This window comes from Phoenix dactylifera, chromosome 8, assembly GCF_051530095.1.
Source record: "Phoenix dactylifera cultivar Ajwa chromosome 8, Ajwa_hap1_PhDact_Kaust_v1.1, whole genome shotgun sequence".
In the NCBI taxonomy this organism is placed as follows: Eukaryota; Viridiplantae; Streptophyta; class Magnoliopsida; order Arecales; family Arecaceae; genus Phoenix; species Phoenix dactylifera.
The window spans coordinates 12,625,520-12,646,767 of record NC_143197.1 but is presented as its reverse complement, the minus strand read 5'-3'; the positions used below and the strand labels follow the sequence as shown (position 1 = coordinate 12,646,767).

At 41.1% G+C, this 21,248-nt stretch overlaps 1 protein-coding gene and 2 pseudogenes across 1 annotated transcript; 1 reads left to right on the top strand and 2 right to left on the bottom strand.

Moving 5' to 3' along the window:
- Positions 1-4,951: 4,951 nt before the first annotated feature.
- LOC103722840 (lichenase-2 pseudogene) lies at positions 4,952-5,201 on the bottom strand (annotated as a pseudogene).
- A 277-nt stretch (positions 5,202-5,478) lies between these two features.
- LOC149752975 (glucan endo-1,3-beta-glucosidase pseudogene) lies at positions 5,479-9,140 on the bottom strand (annotated as a pseudogene).
- A 7,179-nt stretch (positions 9,141-16,319) lies between these two features.
- Positions 16,320-18,434, top strand: LOC149752974 (uncharacterized). The gene has a single exon (XM_089924631.1). The coding sequence runs from the start codon at positions 16,320-16,322 to the stop codon at positions 18,432-18,434; it is 2,115 nt and encodes a 704-aa protein (XP_089780757.1).
- The last annotated feature ends 2,814 nt before the right edge of the window (positions 18,435-21,248 follow it).

Here is a 21,248-nt window from a genome sequence, read left to right as displayed (position 1 = left end):
CCGAATTGATGGGCCTAGAACGTTATGGTCGAGTGAGAAGTTATGGTGTTGGAGTTACCCCCATTCAGTTGTCTGCAGTGAGCCGATATACCCAAGATGTCAAACAAGGTAGTAGCACTGCAGAGTTTTGTAGTCTGAAAGCAGAGATGGCATAGATAAAGCAGTCATATGAGACAAGAATAGAGGAGATGAGGCAGAGTCATAGGACCAATATAGAGGAGTTGAAGCAGAGCCAAGAGTGAAAGATACAATCTTTGCAGGATTAGCTTAACCATATTTCATCTTTTTTGCAGAGATTTGCTCCTCCGGTAAATAACTAAATCTATATGAATATTTTATGTAATTATAATGTATTCTTGTATGAGCGTGATGACTTTCGTATTCTTAGTTTCTAAAGTATTTTTTTTTTCTTGTAGGTTGCTGATACTTCATCTACTCGGAGAGATGATGATGCCGTCGATCTTTGATACATCGTAGATTGTTTATTTAGGAATTTGAGATGTATGGTTTTAGTGTGTTTTTGAAGTACAATGTAATCAAATATGATAATATAAATATTTTGAATGAAAAGGTCTTGTTTGTGGCGTGCATTTTGTTATCTATGTGATTTAGTGTATTTGTTTTATTGGAATCTAATGTATACAATATTAAAAGTTGCTTTTACAAAAAAAATTTTTAAAAAAATCCCTATTGCCCATGCTTTTAAGCGTTGACAATAGCAACTAGCACGGAACCTGGCACGCCTTTACCGACGCTTTATAGCGTCGGGCAAGAAGGAAGATGAGCCGACGCGTTTAAGCGTCAGCCTAGTCCGACACAAACCCATGGTTTTAGGCGTCGGTCTATATTGGCCGACGCTTTTAAGCGTCGGTTAACTTCTATAAGAACGATGCTTAAAAGGGTTGGCATACATCTGTTTTGGCCGACGCTTTATGGAAGCGTCGGTGTAAACTATGCCCACCGCCAGCTGCCCGACATCTTACCCACGCTTTGGGGGGGCGTTAGCGGGTAATTTACCAACGCTTAAAAGTATCGGTAAAGACTAAAAAAAGCGTCGGGATATATCCTTTCTTTTGTAGTGCTAGATCCGTGTCAGAATAGATGATGCTATCACCAATATCATGGGTAATGAAGTTGAAAGCCAAAAAAGAAAAAAAAGAACACCATGGTATTGTACCATGTCTATGGGTCATAAAGAGGAGGAGGCTCTTTAGTTGTGGAATCAAGCCATCGATGAAACCGCATTTGTTCTTCATGGTGAGAGCCATTAACATCGCCCTACGCCAGGTTGGACAATTGTCACCATTCAATGGTTTCGAAACCAGGACGTTGCTAGGGCTATCAGATGGGTGAAAGTAGTAGGGACTGAAATAAGTGTCAATAAAGGAATATTCATGAGTGGTGGTGGAAGAAAAATTGTTGCTATCAGAAGCCATAGGTGGAAGAAAAATTGTTGCTCTCAAAAATGGCACATCATTTATGTAAGAAAATATAAAATATATAAATAAATCTATCTCATCCTATCAGCTTAAGCTTTTAGGACAAATGGTGATTTTAACAATTTATTATGACACAAAGATGAATATATATATATATATACAATAGTTCTACAAGGCATATTTTATGATTCATGTAGAATCTAAGAGTCAAAAATGGTTAAAAATACAAAAAAAGAAATCTTACAATATGTAGAGGATGAATTTAGAAAGGTCTTTGGTATAGATGAATTTTGCCATATGTCTTTGACTGTCCTTAATTTTTTCGTGTGCTTTGCGTGCTAATGAAACTGGATAAATATTTGGTATAGACAAATTTTGTCACGTGCCTCTGCTTTTTCTTGATTTTCCCTAATGTTTTGTGTTCCAATGAATTTGGACAGATTTTGGGTAGAAAAATTCTGCCATATGCTTTTTAACTTTTCTTGATTTACTAAAAGGACTTATAGTACTTATGATTGAATTTAAATGGATTTGGACTCTTAGCTTGACGAGGATGTCTGGTTTAAATAGAGGAAGCATGTGAGAACCCTTCAGTCTTTTTGGATGAGGTCCTAGGAGCCTGTTAGGATCGCTATAAGGAGTCAAAGGAGTAATTTAGTAGCGGGCAAGGAAAGCATGCTCGGGTTTGCTAGCTCTTAACAGATATACTAAAATCATGGACATGTCATGCATGTAGGAGTGCTCATAGGGGTGGTAACTGACGACCCGACCAATCAACCTAACACACGAACGATCTACTTTAAGAAGGTTCAGGTTTGACATTAATGGATTTGGAGCATAAATGGGTTAACCCGTCAGGATTTGCTTGCTAAATGGGTTGGGTTCAAGTTTAGACCTTTGACTAGTTTAACCTATTTCGACACATTTAATAATTAGATTGGATTATAATCCAACCTATTTAACCTATTTAAGACTTGTTTAACTTATTTAGAACCCACTTAATCTATTTTTGTCCTGCTTAATCTGACCTACTTAACATGTTTAACCAATCTACATCCATTTAATATGTTAAAAATCCACTTAACCCATTTTAACTTAACTTGATCTATTTAATAAATAGGATATGTGGGTTAGATCAGATTACCTATTTAATAAATAAATTGAGTTTAGACTTAACTTTTGATCTATTTAACAAATTAGATGGATTTGGGTTGACGAAATTTTGACAACCTACAATCTACCTGGCTCGTATTTGATCCTACGTGACTTGATTGCCACCATTAAATGCCCCCGCCTTATACGGGCGCGATAGAGCCTAGCGCTAAGACGGGCTTGGGACATTCCCCTCCTTTTTTTGCTTGTGACTAAGATGAATGATCTTTTGTTGAATGGGCATTCTTACCTCCTTATTTATAGTCGATTTTTGTTATTTGGCAGGAGTTGGGTTGGATGAAACCCCTAGCTGTTCAAAGATATCTCGGTAGGGGTAGGGGCCTGGATGTTAGTTTGTATATGGGTGAACTGTGAATGGCTATAGTGGTGCTGGGCCTAGAACTCCTTGTATTAGTTGGTGTTTCTATTTTGTTTGTTGTCTTCTTTCTTCTCTTTTTTTTTGGGTACACCAGCTCCTCACACCAAACATATATGAGTACAGCCACTAAAATCATAAAAAAAAAAGCTAGCTAAGCAAGTAGGGAACATTTGTCTGGTTCACCCAAAGAAAACTCCCTGAGTGATGCGCTGCGTAGGAGGCCACCCAATCAATAGCTCTGCTAGCCTCTCGATAAATATGAGTGGCCCTGAAGGAGCCACAGTTTCCTGCCATCCGCCGTATGTCAAGGAGTAAGGACTGTCCATCCGACTTAGAGTGTTGCTCGCGGATCCCCTCGATCATGAGGCCGAGTCGCCTTCTAGGTGGATGCCCAGAGCACGCCTCATAGGGGAGATACCTTTCCACGCCGCCTGCAGCTCCGCTCCATTGATAGAAGTGTCGTAGATCTGTCGACCGCCAGCCGCCGCAAACCTGGAGTGGTGATCTCTGATGATAAAGCCCACACCCCCTCTCTCACCTCGCTCAGTAGCATTGCCATCAAAATTCACCATAAGAAAGCAAAAGGGTGGGGGCTCCTAGGAAACGAAAACAAACATGGTTGCTGATTCAAATGGATGAGAGACCTTCCTGTTTTCTTCTGTTCTCTTTTAGGTACTCCTGGACCTGGCCAACCTACAACAGTGCACCCTTTGAAATATGTAGCGGGTCTATCAATGTTTGATCTAGTTAATGAACTAATTAATAAATTAATTAAGTTTCGAGATAAATATTTGAATCTAGACTCGATGTGCATTATTTTGACCACTACGAATAGTATTGAACAAGGTTTAGAAGTGAGATCCACCATAACAGAAAGCTGAATTGTAGGCTAATTTTTCAAAAGCTATAACTTAGTCATATGATGTCTGATTGAGATGATTTTTTAAAAAATTAAGCAGTTTTTCGAGATCTACGATCGAGCCTAAATTCCATCTTTTAGGGTTTAAAATGGGGCGGTTAAACCGAAAGTTTTTTTTAAGACAAATTTAATCTCGCATATCTCTCCATGTAAAACAAATTAGGCGGACTGACAAAAGGTACTGTTGATATAGAAATCGAGATCTACCATCTAAAGAATTTTTACTTTTTTAGTTTATTTCTACTAGTGATATCTATTTTAGAAAGAGAATTCTATTAAAATTAGAAAGAAGAATCTGATCCAAATTGTAAAAGAGCGGATCTCATAATTATAATTAGAAGCTGTATATCTTAAATTTTTTATCATTAATGGTGAAAAATATGACTTAAGCTCTATTTTTGCAATTCTTCCATTTTCTTCTTTTTTTTGAGAGAGAGAGAGATTATAATTGAGCGTGTTGAGAGAAATCTTTTTTTTTCTCCAATTGGATCATAGTAAGTTAAAAATTTGTAAATGACATGCTATATTCTTGCTGGACATATACTAGTAGCCAATCTTGCTCCGAGCCTTTATTCAACTTTGCTAGATGTGATTCATGCAACATGATAGCAATCTTTGTCTAAGCTATCATATACATTAGCTTGTCCTTATATGTCTTTTTTTCTCTATCTTTTTATTTTTAAATGAATTTCTAGGAAGTGGCTCTGTGTTACACACACACAAACACACACACACACACACACACACACACACACACACACACAGAGAGAGAGAGAGAGAGAGAGAGAGAGAGAGAGAAGAGAGAAAGGGAGCCATCAACCCTCTAGAGTCAATAACCATAAAAAGAAATAACAAGAAAAATGCCAAGAAACTAAAGAAACCAATTAAAGAGTAGAAGAATATCTTTGGCAGTGTCAATTCGACCATCAAGTTACATGAGAAAATTTTATTATAAAACCATTATCCAAGTAGACGGGAATTTGTCCATTCCTTGTGATAGTTACTCTAGATGATATTCTTTTTTATTTTCGATTAACTTTTGTCGTAATCCTCTTTAATCTTTTAACTAAACTTGATTGGGTAGACAGGCTGCTTGTTTGGATAGAATAGCCCCCAGTTTTGCTCTGTCCCTGCTGGCTTTTGGTTCTCATTGAACATGGCAAATATGTAAGTCTCTATAGCTTTTCCAGGCCTTTTTGGCGTCCCCTTGCTCACATGATCTATCAAATTCTGATTGTATGTCTGCGCATTACCGATCGTTGCCGAGTCACCGCCGGCCGACGGCCAACCACTCTCTGACACTACAATCTCCACGGTAGAACCTCCTATCTGCTCCAAGGCCGAGTACAGTGCATCCATGTACGCATCGAAGAGGTTCTGGTAGCTATACTGCCCATCCTTTACCACCGTCCATGAGGAAGTGAACAAGGCATAAGAAATGTTTGTAATGTCCTGTTTGTTGTAAATGTAAACGAAATAGGGATACACATTCACAAGGAGTGGGGCTCCATTCTTCAGCAAGAACTGCACCACTGGCCCCAGGTTCTGTTTTGCAACGGGAGAGAAGGAACCATTTGAGGGAGGAAATGTTAACCCAAGGACCTCTTGTGAAACTGATGTTGAGACTTTGATTTGATCTTGCAGTCCTGCTGAGGTGGAGCAGAGTGTATATTTTGCATGGCAGGGAGCACATACTGGGCTTTATCTCCTCGCATGACCTCATTGCCGACTGCGATGTATCGAAACGAAACATCGGGCCAGTAGGCGCTCACATTTGTTTGGACCCAGTAGCTTGCTGCTGATGGATCAGAGGCTAATAACTGAAGATCTTCATTAGGGACATCTAGTAAGAGTTTGATGTTGGATCCTCTTAGGGCCTGGAGAGCATCTGGGATTGGATAGTAGAGCCTCATCAGCTCAATGTTGTTGGATTTGTAGAGCTCCACTACCTCACTAGATGGGGGTAGGTTGTTTCCAAGTGTTCCATAGCAAACATCAATGGGTTGGACACCTGAATGAAAGCAAGTTAGTTCTCTAAGTCCAAGATGTTTAAATAATATTCAAACAATGTATATATGTATGCATTCCAAACAAGCCTATGATAGTTATGCTTTCTCGACAATCTAACACAGGGATTGAGGTGGCTTAGGCTGCTTCAAGTTAGCTTGATCTGGCCATAAGAAAATAAACTAGAACCTGATGCGCTTGTATTTAGGTCATTCATCGTTTCCCCTTCTAATTAATTGTGCCACTCAAAAAAAAAGTGAGTTTACTATAATAAAAAGATCAGTTCCTGAGATATAGGCTTAGGTTCGATCAATTATGCTGCAAACAAAGAGAACGACATATATAAAACATAAGTATTAATTGCAGAAATACTTCCTGTGTCAGATTTATAAACATTCAACTTAAAATCGTCATGAACAAACAGTAAACAGATAAAATATGGGTTTTAAATACATTAGGCCATTTTGTGGACAAATTTTGTTTCAAAGGATGTATACAAAATCTAAAAGACTAACATGGATGTGTTTCAAAAAGAATATTTGTTTTATTGGAATCATAAGCTTTGTTTTGTCAAAACTGATTGGTCATAAATCTGAAAAATTTGTCTCAAGACACACACACAGAGACAGAGAGAGAGAAGGGGGGGAGAGGCAGAGAGAGAGAGAGGGAGAGTGTGTAGTTGTAGGGAATGCCAGGAGGACTCCGAGGAGTAATACAATGGAAGCCATCGAAACAACGCTTGGGCTTATCATGAGATTCATGTCTGGAAAACGTTGGACGTGGCATACATGATCACTGTAACAACTCAGGATCTCACCCAAAATGGCTAGCCGGAAGGTATTGTTTGGATTCCTTGATTCTGTATAAGTACTTAAGATCTACCCAGCGAATAACCAATGTGGGACTAAACACACGCCCGCACGGGTCCTCACATACTCCTCCCGTTCAAGCTCTAACGTCCTCGTCAGGCTAAGGATTTAAATCCATTCAAATCTAATCACAAACACCACGATCGGTCCGTGGTCAACCCCAATGGATCCGTGCTGCAGTGTCCCCTAGTCCACATAAGTTATGGGCCGGGTCCGCTCTGATACCATTTGTAACAACTCAAGACCTCACCCAAAATGGCTAGTCGGAAGGTATTGTTTGGGTTCCTTGATTCTGTATAAGTACCCAAGATCTACCCAGCGAATAACCGATATAGGACTAAACACACGCCCGCACGGGTCCTCACAATCACTCCTCTTTACATAGAGGCTTCGGAGACAGCTCCATGCCTTCTGTCAATTTTTCCGTAGAAATTTGGGTTCCCCCAATGGGCAGCTCTATGTCACTACTTTTTTTGGCATCTACACATTTTTCCTGTTTGCTCGAAAATTTTCCAATAGGAAATTGTTTTGTACGATGACTTCCATGAATGGTTTTCTATTCCCTACTGTATTAATTGTTATTCATATTGCATAATTTTTGTCATGGCACATTGTAGTAAAGAGGAAATTGTCCATCCCTACTTTTCTTATGTTGACTAACTTGAATGATCTTTTCATCTCTAGCTCATCATCTTTTCTCCCCATTCGTGACACAATGAGATGGTTATAAATGCATTTGACAAATTGAACTCCTCTTCCCACGTTAACCAATGCCAAAATTTAAAGTAAAACCTAATTCAACTGCCTCCAGTGGTTGACCTCGTGGCAAAATAATAAGTCGTCTTTATAATTCTTTTAAATTTTTTCTTGCAAATCCTTTCTTAATTATTTTTCTATTCTTGCAATATTTATAGGAATTTTAATCAATCTATACAGTTAGTATGTAATAAATCATTCTATGCTGATAACTCTCATTGTAAATGAGGAGTAATGCAGTGGAAGCCATGGAAACAACACTCGGGCTTGCCATGACATTTATCTCTGGAACACCTTGACGTGGCATACGTATGTAATAAAAGACATAGCTCTATGTCTTTTGTCAATTTTTCCATAGAAATTTTGGTTCCGTTATTGGTCTGGCTTCAAGATTGGCATGTTTCCACGAGATAGCGACAGTCCATGTCCAACCACCAGTTCTTCCATCTATCAAGGCAGGTATTACGGATCTCTTAGCAACTTCTTGTAGCAGGTCTATGTCTAGAAGGTCTATGTCCTGTGGAATGGTACTACTCTTCACATCAACACATTTCTTTTTGTTTCCCTGAAAATTTTCCAATGGGGAATTGTTTTGTATGATGATTTCCTTGCATGGTTTTTTATCCTCCACTGCATTGTTATTCATCGTACTCAAGCTCCATGCTTTAGGAAGTTATGGATTGTGATGGCCTGATTTGGCCTGGTCCACTTGACTGGCGAGACACACCCATGGCCCAATTCAACAGACCACAAGGGTTGCACATAAAAGGGCAGCGGAAGACTCCTGCAGAATCTTTTTCCTCTCCCATGACTTTAAGAAGAAGCTAGATCCTCGGGCCACCGTTACTCTAGGGCTCCTCTATCAAACAACTTTCCTCTCCCACCAAGTCACTCTACACTACAACAAAAAAGGGTTTCACCAACCCTTATCTGCCGATGCAAGAAAGAAACATCAGTAAGTTGGTCACTGTGCCAAAATTTGCCGACGCTTCTTAGTAGCGTCGGAAGAAATTTGGATTAGACGATGCTTATTAGTGTCGTGAAAAAATTTTGGTCTCCGACAATACTTATAAGCGTCGTTAGAGGCTAAAACTGACAACGCTTTCTAAAAGCATCATCGGAAGCCTGGTGAAATGACATGATGCTTTCTAAAAGCGTCGTTGGAGGCCTTCTGCTCCGGAACTTTTCGGAATAAATAAAATAGCGTCAAGTGCAATGACACTTTAGAAAGCGTCGTCGGAGTCTCTCCTCCCCCCTTCCAGAGCCTTCCTCATGCCCCAAATAAATCCTAAACCCCTCTGCCCCCACCGCCCAAATAAATCCCTAACCCCTCTCTCCCCCCCCCTCCACGGCGGCGCATGAAGTCTCTCCTCCAGCAGTTGGGCCCTAACGCCATCGTCTCCATCGTCAGAGAGCTGTTCTGGTTCAAGGAACTGGTGGTGACCCGGGCGTCAGTCCCATGGGGGGTGATCTCTGTGGCTTCCTGCCTCACCGTAAAGGGTGCCGAGGGTTTCAACTCCATCAGCCGTTCCATCATCCAGCATTCCTGCCAAGGGTTTCAACTTCATCGCTGACTTTGAGAAGGAGGAGGAGTGGATCAACTCCATCAGCCGCTCCATCATCTAGCACTCCTGCTCCGTCATCGACTCCAAGGGTTTTTTCTCCTTTCTTTCTTTCTTGGTTGTGCTTCTCTTGATCGTGTTGGCAGGAAGCCATAGGAAATTGATGTATAGGACCTATAGCCACTAGATTTTTTCAGCATTATTTACTACGATGCCAATGGGAGAAAGCTGTCAGAGGTGCCCATACTGTAGCTGCCGCTTCAGAGCCCGCTGCCTTCCTTCCTGCATCCGGTCACCGTCGGTTATGATACAAAGAAGGAAGCTGTCTGAGCACTTCGTTAATCCTCCCCCGTCTCTCTCTCTATTTTGTTAAACAATCCCTCCCTTTTTATGGAGTGCTTAGAAGCTACATGTCCCAGTGTTAAACATCACAATGTTTTTATTTTATGTACCTCAATTAAATAGAAGATAACACCCATCGTGCTACTCCTGGTGGGTGAGACTCTCTTAGATAATTCATGCAAAAAATAGTTATAAATTTTTTCTCCTTTTTCTAACTGCTATTGTAATTTGGCAGTGCTATTGTATTTTTTTTTGACATGCTTCACTCCCTGCTTTGCCTTCTTCTTGTTGTATTCTATGATTTATGTGTTCAATTCTTCAGATTTTCTTATTATTATTAGCAAGTACGTATATTGCATCATCGTTGATGAGATGTACAAAGTAGATAATTTCTTTGTAGAACTATCCAGCAAAAAATGGTATATATTTCAAAAAAAATAACATATATTTTTAAATAATAATTATAACGATGCTTTAAAGCATTGTTATAAAAAGTTGAGCTTGGATTTTAGCGACGCTTTTAAGCGTTGCTAGCAATCGATTCTTTAGCCATGGTTTTTAAAAGCATCGGCAAATTTTTTGTTCCACCCTCATATGGCCGACGCTTTTGTGATGCTTTAAAGCATCGGCAGAAAAATTTCCGATGCTTATAAGCATCGGTATAGGCTTTACAAAGCGTCGGAAAAACTCGTTTTTGTTGTAGTGCTACCACGAGCACTGCCTCTCTTTCTTCTCCTTTCTTCCTCTTTTTCCGTTCAAGCTCGATGTTCCCTAGCATTGTGCCTGCCGAAAATCGAGGATTAAGAGCTTTTTGGAGCCTAGTGAAGGCCTCGGTCATCCTTCCCTATATTTTCTCTTCTTTCCATAGCCTTAAACCACTGTCGGCAGCCGGAAATCGACCAAGAGAGGACCCTGTTCTGCTTCCTCTGTTTTTGGCCGAACTTCTCTCTCTTTTTCTGGCCACCAATGTCACCACCCCTGGGCACGAACCGTTGGCCGAACTTCTTGACCTCCCTATGAGCCTCCACCGAACTTCTTTAATTACACCATATGAGCTCCTTTTTCACAAAAACTCAACATATAAACATTTACATGTGTTTGGTTGTCTTTGCTACAACATAAATTTGTCTATCGTGCCAAACCTAGAATTTTTCTTGGATCCCCTCATGCACAAAAGACTTACAAAATTTTTGATCTTGCTTACAAAGAAAATCTATGCAAGCCATGAAGTCACATTTTTTGAATAATATTTTCCGTTTCATAATCAGGACTTACTCCATCTTCCTAATCATACTACCATCTCATTTCCAATATCTGATCTCAATATTTTGTATCCACCATCTCCTCCTCCACAACCTTTCACTCCCTCCTCTTTAGACTCAAATTCTTCTTCTTCGGCACCTTCCCCACCAATACAAGACAATGTTCCTTCACATACTGCGATGCAATCTTTCCTAGCAATCTCCCTTCTTCCCATCCCATAATCTTCACAACATTTTTCATGTCCTCATCGATTGCGCGATGACTTTTGAGACTACTATTATATATTCTCATGCCCAATCCAATCCTCCTTCCTTGATAAGGTCCCCAGGTATCTCTTATCTTCTACAAAACTATTTGTCCTATGATAAGTTTAATTCCTCTTATGAGTCTTTTCTCACTTCTTTATCTTTTACTGAGGAACCTATATTTTTTACCGAAGTAACGAAAATACCAGAATGGAATAAGGCTACGCAGACCGAGCTTAAGGCCCTTGAGGACAATAGCACACGGACGCTTGTTTCTCTCCCACCTGGGAAGCAACCCATTGGTTGCAAATGGGCCTATAAAATCAAATGGTATGATGGTTCTAATAAAAGGTACAAGGCATGTCTTGCTGTCAAAATTTACACTCAAATGGAGGAAATTGATTACCATAAAACCTTTGCCCCATTGTAGAACTTATTACCATTCAGGTCTTATTAGTTGTTGCCACTATTAAAAATTGGTATCTTCATCAATTTGATGCCAATAATGCTTTTCTCTATTGTGATTCATCAGAGGAGGTATACACGAAACTATCATCTGGTTATCAAAGATGGGGGGAGAATCAAGTGTGTCATCTTAACAAATCTACTTATGGCCTAAAACACGCTCCAAGGAACTGGTTTGTCAGATTTTCTGAAGCCTTTTTTACAATCTAAGGCTGTTCACCCCTGTTTTATTTCATCAAATGCCCACTCATTATTTGTTTTAGTGCATGTTGATGGCAGTGATTACAGGAAACGATGAGACTGCCATCTTTGTTTAAAATCCTCATTTAGTCAGTAGTTCCATCTAAAAAATCTGGGGCATCTCACGCTCTGCATAAGGCATTTAAGACGAAGGAAATATGTTTTGGACATTCTTGAAGACGTGTTATATCGCAGCTCATCTTGCCTCATTTCCCATGGAACAAAATCTAAAACTCATGAATCAAGATGGTAATTTCCCTTCTGATCCCTCTACCTATAGGTGCCTGATTGGAAGACTTATATATCTAACCATTCAGATCAGATATTGTTCATACAGTTCATATTTTGAGACAATTTATGTATCAACCATGGAAGCCTCGCTCATATGAATACTGCCATTCAACTACTTCATTATTTAAATGTCACTCCTATTCAAGGTATCCTTCTCTTAGCCACTTGAGACTTAAATCTCGTAGCTTATTATGATTCTAACTAGGCTATTGTCTTATGACTTGCCGCTCTACCAATAGCTATTGCATATTTCTTGGCTTCAATCCCATCTATTGGAAAACAACGATGCAGAATACTGCATCTCCCTTATCAGTTGAAGCAGAATATGGTGCCATTCATATTGCCACTTCTGAGATCACATGACTTAACTATCCGCTCCATGATCTTGGCAGGTAAGCCACGCCTACCACATTATTGTGACAATCAAGCAGCATTACATATTGTAACCAACCCTATTGTCCATGAATGTACCAAGCAAATCAAAATAAACTGCCATGTTGTTCGTGAGGAAATTCAAAATGGTCTTATTCACACATTTTTATGTATCCACCTCTAAGAAGTTCATCGCTCTATATATGAAGTCCTTAGGGAAGGATCTATTTCATTTTTTGGAAAGCAAAGTTGGAATTTGTGACCTTGACTGATCCAACTGGGGAAAGAAAAGAATTCCCTCAAACTAATGTACATAGTTCTATTTATAATAGTAGTGAGGTTCTTCCTTATATAATTCAGGTCAGATTCCTCTGCTAGTTCGAATATAACTAGATTTTCAAAAATACATATAACTACTAGAAATAATTACAAAAATAATTTAAATCCTACATGAGATAGATCTCGACTTCTACATCAACTTTGCCTTCTATGCCTCCATTTGATTCTTCATGGATTGGAAGATAGGCTCGATCAAAATCTTTCCTAAAAAAAAAATTTAGGTTTGACTAGCTCATTTCATAACCCAAATGATGGAATTTTAGCCCAATTTAAACCGCTAAGGGGTTGGCCCTAAGGTGTATATCTTATAAAATTACACGATTTCAAGGAAAAGATCATCTCTATTGTATGATCAAATTATGGCCTCCGAAAATTTGTTTCATAACTCGGCTTTCTGATATAGTAGATCTTGCTCCTAAATCCTCTCTAGCTCTATTTGTAATGGTTAAAATAGTCTACATTGAGTTTAGTGATCCTTATGAATTATTCATGTACCAACTTGAGGAGGAGTGTTGGAAACTTACCAAACTAGGGCATGAGATCTTATCTCCATCATTGACCTTCCAACCATGTACTGGAAGCTTACCAAACTTTGGGCACAGAATTTTATTAGAAACCTATCAAACTTGGGCACGCGATGTTCTCTTATTCAAAGGCCTCCCAGCCATGTAAGATCTTCCCTTATTTTTCTAATTTGTGTGACTTCTATATTTCATATTTCTATAATTATTGGATTTAGTCAATCCCACCAACACTGAATGCTTGTATGTATGTATGCACTTATGTATATAATTAGGATTTTACTTTTAGTGCTTTACGAGTGATGAGTCCTTGTTCTTACACATATTAAGGTATATTTTCCACCAAGTAGGACCAAGTATAAAATGGCCATGAGAAACAAGATTTAACAGTAATGTTTCCAGCCGACACAGATTAAACGTAACATGGCAGTCAGTCCAGAGGGAATCGGCTTCAATTTCTCTTACACTGAAACAAGCTCTGGTGAGCTGTGCTATACATGGATCATTAAGAACATGAATCTCATTTTATAGGAATGCTTTGAGCTAACAAATATTATCAGTCTTAAATCAAACAGTAGATATAGTTCTTCATCCATTAAATTGATATCTCTGCTTCTTGGTGCATAACAAAGAAAAGAATCCGGGGGATTTAATCTAGTTTGAAGCAGACTGCTTTGGCAGTGCATTTCGTAGCAAGATGCACCTAAGTAGATCACAGAAGAAGTCGAGACTAAGAAAGTATATAGCCTGTGTGAAGACCTGAGTTGGGCCCGTCCTAGGGCCCAACATACTGAAGTCGGCAAGGGGTGCCGACTTCAGTTGAGTCATCGTGGGGGTGACCACGATGACCACGCCGGCCGAACGGCCAGCGGGATCTCCGCCCCACCCCCCTCTTCCCTCTTCCCCTCTCTCCCTCTCCCTCTCTCCCTCTCTCTCTCTCTCTCTCTCTCTCTCTCTCTCTCTCCCTTTCTCTTTTCTCTGAGAACCCATCCCCTCCTCTTCGTTTTTTTTCCTTTTTTTTGAGAAGATTGCCGGAGCCACCATCGTCGCCGGAGCCGCCACCGCCGTCGGGAAGCCACTCGTCGACGACCGGAGGTGAGAAAGACAACCTTATTTCTATTTTTATGGATTTAAGGGAAAGGAATGTGGGCATGTTAATCGGTTTTCATTTCCCCTGTTTTGGAGAAAAAATTGTGGGATTCGGCCGGCCGACGGTGGCCGGCCGGGGTCAATCCGGCCGAAACGAGTTCGGCCGGAGGTGGGCGAACGGGGGCCGGGCTTCCCAGCCCCGGTCCCTCTCTTTCCTCCCTCTCTTTCCTCCCTTTCTTCTTCTCCTTCTTCTCTTCTTCTTCCCGTCCGGCGCCGCCTGTGAAGGTGGGATGGCCGACGACGGCTGGCCGAGCGCCGCCGCCGAGGGCCACGGTCGGCCGCCGAAGGCCGACCGAAACCACCAGCCACCCCCCCCCACTCCTTCTTCTTCTTCTTCTTCTTCTTCTTCTTCTTCTCTTCCTTCTTTCTTCTTCTCTTCTTCTTCTTCTTCTTCTTCTTCTTTATTCGGCTTGGGTGTTTTTCCTTGCTTTGAAATCCGTGCCTCAAGTGGGGATCAGACCATGAACCGGTTTAGATTATGAACCGGTTCCACCTAATCCTTGTATTTGGTTTGATTTGGATTTGAGTGAATGGGTTTGGGTTATGGTTTGGATCTGAGTCAGAAATTTGGGTTAGTCTGACTTGAGTCTAATCTGGTCTGATCAGAACTGGTTTGGGTTGGGCCCGAAATTTGATCTGGACCTGTCATCTAGTTTGGTTCAATTGGGCCTAATCTGTTTTGGGCCACAATTAACTTGGGTTTAAAGAGTTCTGATTTTAGGGTCTATGATTGATCTTAGGGGCCCATTCTTGGATCCATAAACTTAGGAGTTTAAGGGTTTGAAAAATTGTTTAAATTATGTTTCTTAGTTAATTAAATAATTAATATTTATGTTTAACCAGGGGTTCGTGATATCTGTGGCAGGGATTTTTAAGCGATCCCAGGTAGGTGACCTATTGCTTTAAAGTAGAATTTTAACATGTACATTGCATATGTTGATGTTATGATTTATTATTGGCATTAATGTTAGAATTAGTATTAAGCATTTAATTTCATAAACTATTAAATTATTATGAGCATTATGTGTTAGAATTAGAAATTAATATTTAATTTCATGAACTGTTATGTACTGTACTATTGGGAGTTTGTTCATGACTTGAGTTGGAAAATTGATTTGTTGATTTTTAAAATCCGCGTGACTATAGTCTAGGCCCCGCCAATGGGATGATACGTTGGCCCTGTCGACTTGTACTGGGGAACTAGTTCTGACACCGCGACCATCGGTGATAGAATAGTGGCGGCACAGGGGTGCGTTTTGCTCTTCGGAGCGGCTCGGTGGAGCGTGAGTTTGGCACCAGGGGGTGCGGCACAGTGGTGCGTTGGCTCAGTGGAGCGGCTCTTCGGAGAGTTGTATTGGCACTTCGGTGTAACCATGCCACTGGGTGATGTGGCCGTAGTCATGCGGTTGAGTTATTTTGAGTCTTGGATCGGGTTTACGGATTATCGTGTGGATTTTTGGATTCCTGAGTTTAGTTGCTTTTATATGCATGACGACATGTTATATGATGACTTTACTGCATGATGTTGCCTACTGAGCTGTTAGCTCACTCCTATTATTTACATTTTTACAGGTGATGACATATGATTGTAGGGATTACGGGATGGAGAGATCATGATGTAGTTAGCTAGTAGATATGGATTTTCTTTTGTCTTATGTATATATGTGGACATTTGATATGAAAACTGGAATTTATCTTTATTTAGTTATTGATGTTGAATCTGATTTATCTGCCTTGCGTGCCTGCGGGGTCCGCCTTGCAGGTGCGCGGCGTCTGCTCGCGCCCCGGGCCCCGGGTTCGGGGCGTGACAGATTTATTGGTATCAGAGCATAGGTTAAAGATCACTAGGGACATTAAAACAAAATCATAATAAATATAATAATAAATAATAATAATTAAAAAAAAAACTTAGGAATATAGGGACACATGTGAAGAAATGATAGTGGGGTAGAAGATTTTACAGTGGATGGATTTAACCCTGATGTTGTGATATTTGTGTATGTATCAGCATGCCGCCCCGCCGTGCACGTGTGGCACCTCGCCGCCTGATCGAGACTATCGGGAGTGATCCAGCCACTTCCCATCCGACTGAGAGAGTCCAGGGGGACGAGACTGATCAGACAGTACTGGATGGACCAGATCATGGCCAGGAGAGCAGGATGGGGGGATCGACCCAGGTGATGGAGCTGATTAGAGAGGTGGTTGGGTTAGTTCGACAGCAGAGGGGACCACAGCAGCTATTTCCCTCTGCTAGTTCTTCAGATCAGGGGAGGAGTATAGCAGAGTTCAGGAAGTTAGCTCCTCCGGCCTTCAAGGGAACTACCGATCCCCAAGAGGCCGAATGGTGGATAGATGAGATGGAGAAGGCCTTCAGGGCCATGGGTTGTACTGAGGAGGAGAAGATCAGATTTGCCACCTATATGCTTCAGGACCGGGCTCATCATTGGTGGGAGTCTGTAGAGAGGACCATGATGCAGGATGCAGGATCTGTGACCTGGTCGGGATTCCGCATGGCCTTCTACTCCAAGTATTTCCCTTCCAGTCGTATCAGGGAGCTGGAGAGGGAGTTTCTGAGCCTCTCTCAGGGGAGTATGACTGTGGAGGACTATGAGGCTGAGTTTGATCGGTTGTCCCGTTTTGCACCATCTCTTGTCCAAGACCCTAAATCTAGGATGAGTAGATTTGAGGAAGGACTGAGGCCTTGCCTGCGTCAGGGTTTAGCTGCTGTTCACTCGACTGATTATGATGACCTAGTTGACAGAGCTAAAAATATGGAGATCATCTGGAAGGAGACACAAGATGCTCAGAAAGGGAAGTCGAAGAGGACCAGGGACTTTGATTCTGACGGTGAGCGGCATCTGCGCCGACCTATGCAGTTCCGTCCAGAAGCAGGGCAGCGAGTTCCATATGGGAGGACTGCACCGGATCACAGGAGGATATCAGGAGTGTGCTTCAGGTGTGGCCAGACTGGACATAGAGCTGTTGAGTGTCGTCAGACATGGCCTGGTATTGGAGCATGTTTCAGGTGTGGTCAGCAGGGCCACCGGATAGCTGAGTGCCCTCAGACTCAGACTGTTTCTGGAGTTTGTTTCGGGTGTGGTCAGCCGGGTCACAGAATTTCCAGTTGTCCTTGTACTAGACCTGCGCAGAGGCCACCGAGTTCTGTAGCTCCTCAACGACAGACTTTCTTCACTCCAGTACAGGCTACCCAGTCAGTTGTCCCCAGGCAGCAAAGGGGAGGAGGATCTCGTACCCAGGGACGAGTTTATGCACTGACTCAGCAGGATGCTCAGGCATCCAACACTGTAGTGACAGGTACATTGTTGGTATCTTCCACTTATGCTTATGTGTTATTTGATTCTGGTGCTACGCATTCTTTTATCTCATCTTCATATGTGCATAAGTGCGATTTACACTACTCTTCCTTAGAGAGGGAACTATGCATTAGTACTCCAGCTGGGGGTACGATGACAGTTAGTCAGATCTGCATTTCCTGCCCAGTACTAGTTGAGGGTAGAGATTTGAGAGCTAATTTGATTGTTATGAATCTGCATGATTTTGATGTAATCTTGGGTATGGATTGGTTGGCTACATACCACGCTACCATAGACTGTTTTCTGAAGAGGGTGACCTTCCGGATCCCGGATATTGATGAGTTCAGTTTTATGGGTGATGACTGGGGTGTCTCTTCTCAGGTAGTGTCTGCTATGCAGGGCATAAGATCTCTTAGAAAGGAGTTTCCCATCTTTATGGCCGCAATTGCAGATTCTGAACAATCTGAACAGAGAATTGAAGATATACCAGTAGTCAGTGAGTACCCTGATGTCTTTCCTGATGATCTGCCTGGCTTACCTCCTGATAGAGATGTCAAGTTTGCTATTGATATAATCTCTGGTACTGCACCTTTGTCTAAAGCTCCTTATAGAATGGCCCCTGCTGAACTAAAGGAGCTGAAGGACCAATTACAAGAGCTATTGGATCTGGGTTTCATTCGACCTAGTGTCTCTCCTTGGGGTGCTCCAGTATTATTTGTAAAGAAGAAAGATGGTAGCATGAGACTGTGTATTGATTACCGAGAAATCAATAAAGTGACTATTAAGAATAGGTACTGTTGCCCAAGGTGACAAGCCAAGAGGGGGGGGGGGGGGGGGGTGAATTGGTTTCTTTTAAATTTAAACTATCTCACTCTAGTCAAATGGATGGTTAGTAAGCTAAAGCAAATCACAACACAAACAACACAAAGTATAGTGGTTCGGTGCTCTCCTTAGCACCTACGTCCACTCCCCAAGCGACCCCTTGGGAATTCACTATAATCTCGCGGATTACAGTTGGATTGTTTTCCGGGCTCACAATCCAAAAACCTTTGTTGGTTTTACGGGCTCACCAATGAACCTTTACACTTTGGTTTTCCGGGTTTACCAAAAACCTTTGTTGGTTTTACGGGCTCACCAACGAACCTTTACAATTGGTTTTTCGGGTTCACCAATCAACCTACTCCGTTGGTTTTCCGGGCTCACCAACCAACCTTTACAAGTTGTTTAACAAATAAAGAAAGAAGATTTAAACTCCTAAATGAGCAAATGAAACAATATAAACTACAAGGAAGAGTATAGAAAATATTTATCGCTTTGAAGTGGCTTCTCTCTTCTTTGTCAAGGATGCTTCACTCTACAAGAGAGGATGGAGCTCTTGATGACTCTTTGAATCTGCTCAACCCCTTTTTTTGATTCTTGAATGAAGCACTTGGATGAAGAAGATTAGGACACTTTTGTTTTCTTGTGTACTCTTTGATATCCCTTTCAAAAGTTGTTCTATCTGATGAATAGTGCCACTTTAAATAGTCTCCTACATCCATTGGACAAGCCCCCAATGGTTAGAATTCAAAAACTAGCCGTTACTGACTTTGGGAAGGACAAAAAGTACATCTGCAGAACTAGCCGTTATGCTTCAGCCCGTGTTTGGGTCGGCTCAACCTGTCCTTGGGTCGACCCAACTTTCACTTGGGTCGACTCAAACATTCCTTGGGTCGACCCTCTCAGAAAATACAGAAACTTGAAATTCAGCCTTCCTTCCCTTGGGTCGACCCAACCATTCTTTGGGTCGATTCAAGGTTCACTTGGGTCGACTCAACTTCTTCTTGGGTCGACCCTCTCAGTAATTCCAGAGAACCATTTTCTGTCTTCTTTTCTATCTTGCCTTTGGGTCGACCCTCTCAGGGTTTGGGTCGACTCAAGCTTGGGTCGACCCTCTCAGTGAATCCAGAGAACCATTGTTCTGTCTTATTTTGAGGATCTTGATGTTTGGGTCGACTCATGCTTTCCTTGGGTCAACCCAACTCACTGTTCATCTGTGCCATTTTTGCAGAAGTGTGCCAAATGATTTCTTGATGTGCCGGGATCGACCCAATCATCCTTTGGGTCGACTCAATCCACACTTTGCTGCATCTCAAGGTTAGATTCATTCAAATAAACAATGAAATGTATCTATATCAATTTATACAAATATCCTGAGAGTAATAGTCTTATAAATGAAGTATCAATTTAACTTATAACATACTCTAGATAATTGCTTGTTAATCATCAAAATAACACTATCATCCTCAATCTCCCCCTTTTTGATGATTACAAAATAAAGAGTATGAGCCTATTGATACTTGTCTTTAAGATCAGTTTTTGAAAGGGCTTAACTTGCTGAATTTCAGCTTTTCATATATAAGAGTGAAATCTCCCCCTATTTCATTTAAATGTTGCCAATTTGACTTTTTGAATTGCTCCCCCTTTCATTTATAATTCATTAACGATGAAACTTCAAAAATTTGAGATAAAATATGAGTTTCAGGTTATGTATCGGGGTGCGAGAGGTGCGTGCCAAATTCTGAAATTATATGTGCCAAATTCTAAAATTTGATAGAAATTTTTGATTTGATGATTTTCATTGCTACAAATTGCTCCCCCTTAGATGTATAAGCTTTCTTATATGATTTTCAATTTGTTTGCCCAATTATTTCTCTTTTCTTGCATAAGTTCTTATTTCTCTTTCTTTACATAACTTCTTATTTCTTTTTCTTTACTTCTCCTTTCTTTAACTTTCTTTACTTTTGCTCTTATTATTCTTTCTTTACTTACTCTAAAGATATCTTTAGTTCTCCCCTTTTTGTTACTTTATTTACTCTAAACAATATCTTTACTTCTCCCCTAAGATCTTTACTTCTCCTAAAATAAATACTCTTTCTTTACTTCTCCCCCTTTTTGTTATCATCAAAAAGATACATGGGAAAGATGCAATAAATACCAAGCTTCAAACTTCATTGATCAAAATGGGAACATTTTTATACATTCATGCCAAAAACAAAAACAGATACAATGTTCCTGAATCAAAGTTTAAAGATACATGATAAAAGCAAAATACATATGAGAACTAGATATCTAGCCTAGGCTCTAAACATAGATACTAAGATCAGCCTAGGGAGACTCTAACGGCTGGGATCTAGTCCTTATCCTCCTAGTGTACGTGGCGAGGGGAGGCCGAGCCTGGTGAGACTGTGTCTGGCGTGGAGCACGACGAGCTGGATGACTCTGTGCCGAAATCTCTGACTCAGCAGCCTGGGGCACAGATGGTCCATGGGTCTCTCTCTCTCTCCGGAGTGCTCCTATCTGTTGCCTCAGATCACTGATCTCAGCAGACATGACGTCCAATCGGGCGTCCAATCGGCTCGTCAGCCCGTCAGTGATAGTCCTCGCCTGAGCTGACATGAGCTCAGTCATCCTGCTCCAGAACTCATCCGTATCTCTCGGAGGAACGGATGATGATGGTCCAACCTCTGAAGGTGCAGTACGATGATCCATATGCTCCTCATCCTCATCCTCTGGTGCATCTCCCTCTGGTGCCTCATCCTGAATGCCTGCTCCAGTGTGAATCCACTGCCCGTTCACTTTCTC

Bases quoted from the DNA above. Each gene is read 5' to 3' on its own strand.
- LOC149752974 (XM_089924631.1), top strand. From the start codon at position 16,320: ATGCCGCCCCGCCGTGCACGTGTGGCACCTCGCCGCCTGATCGAGACT.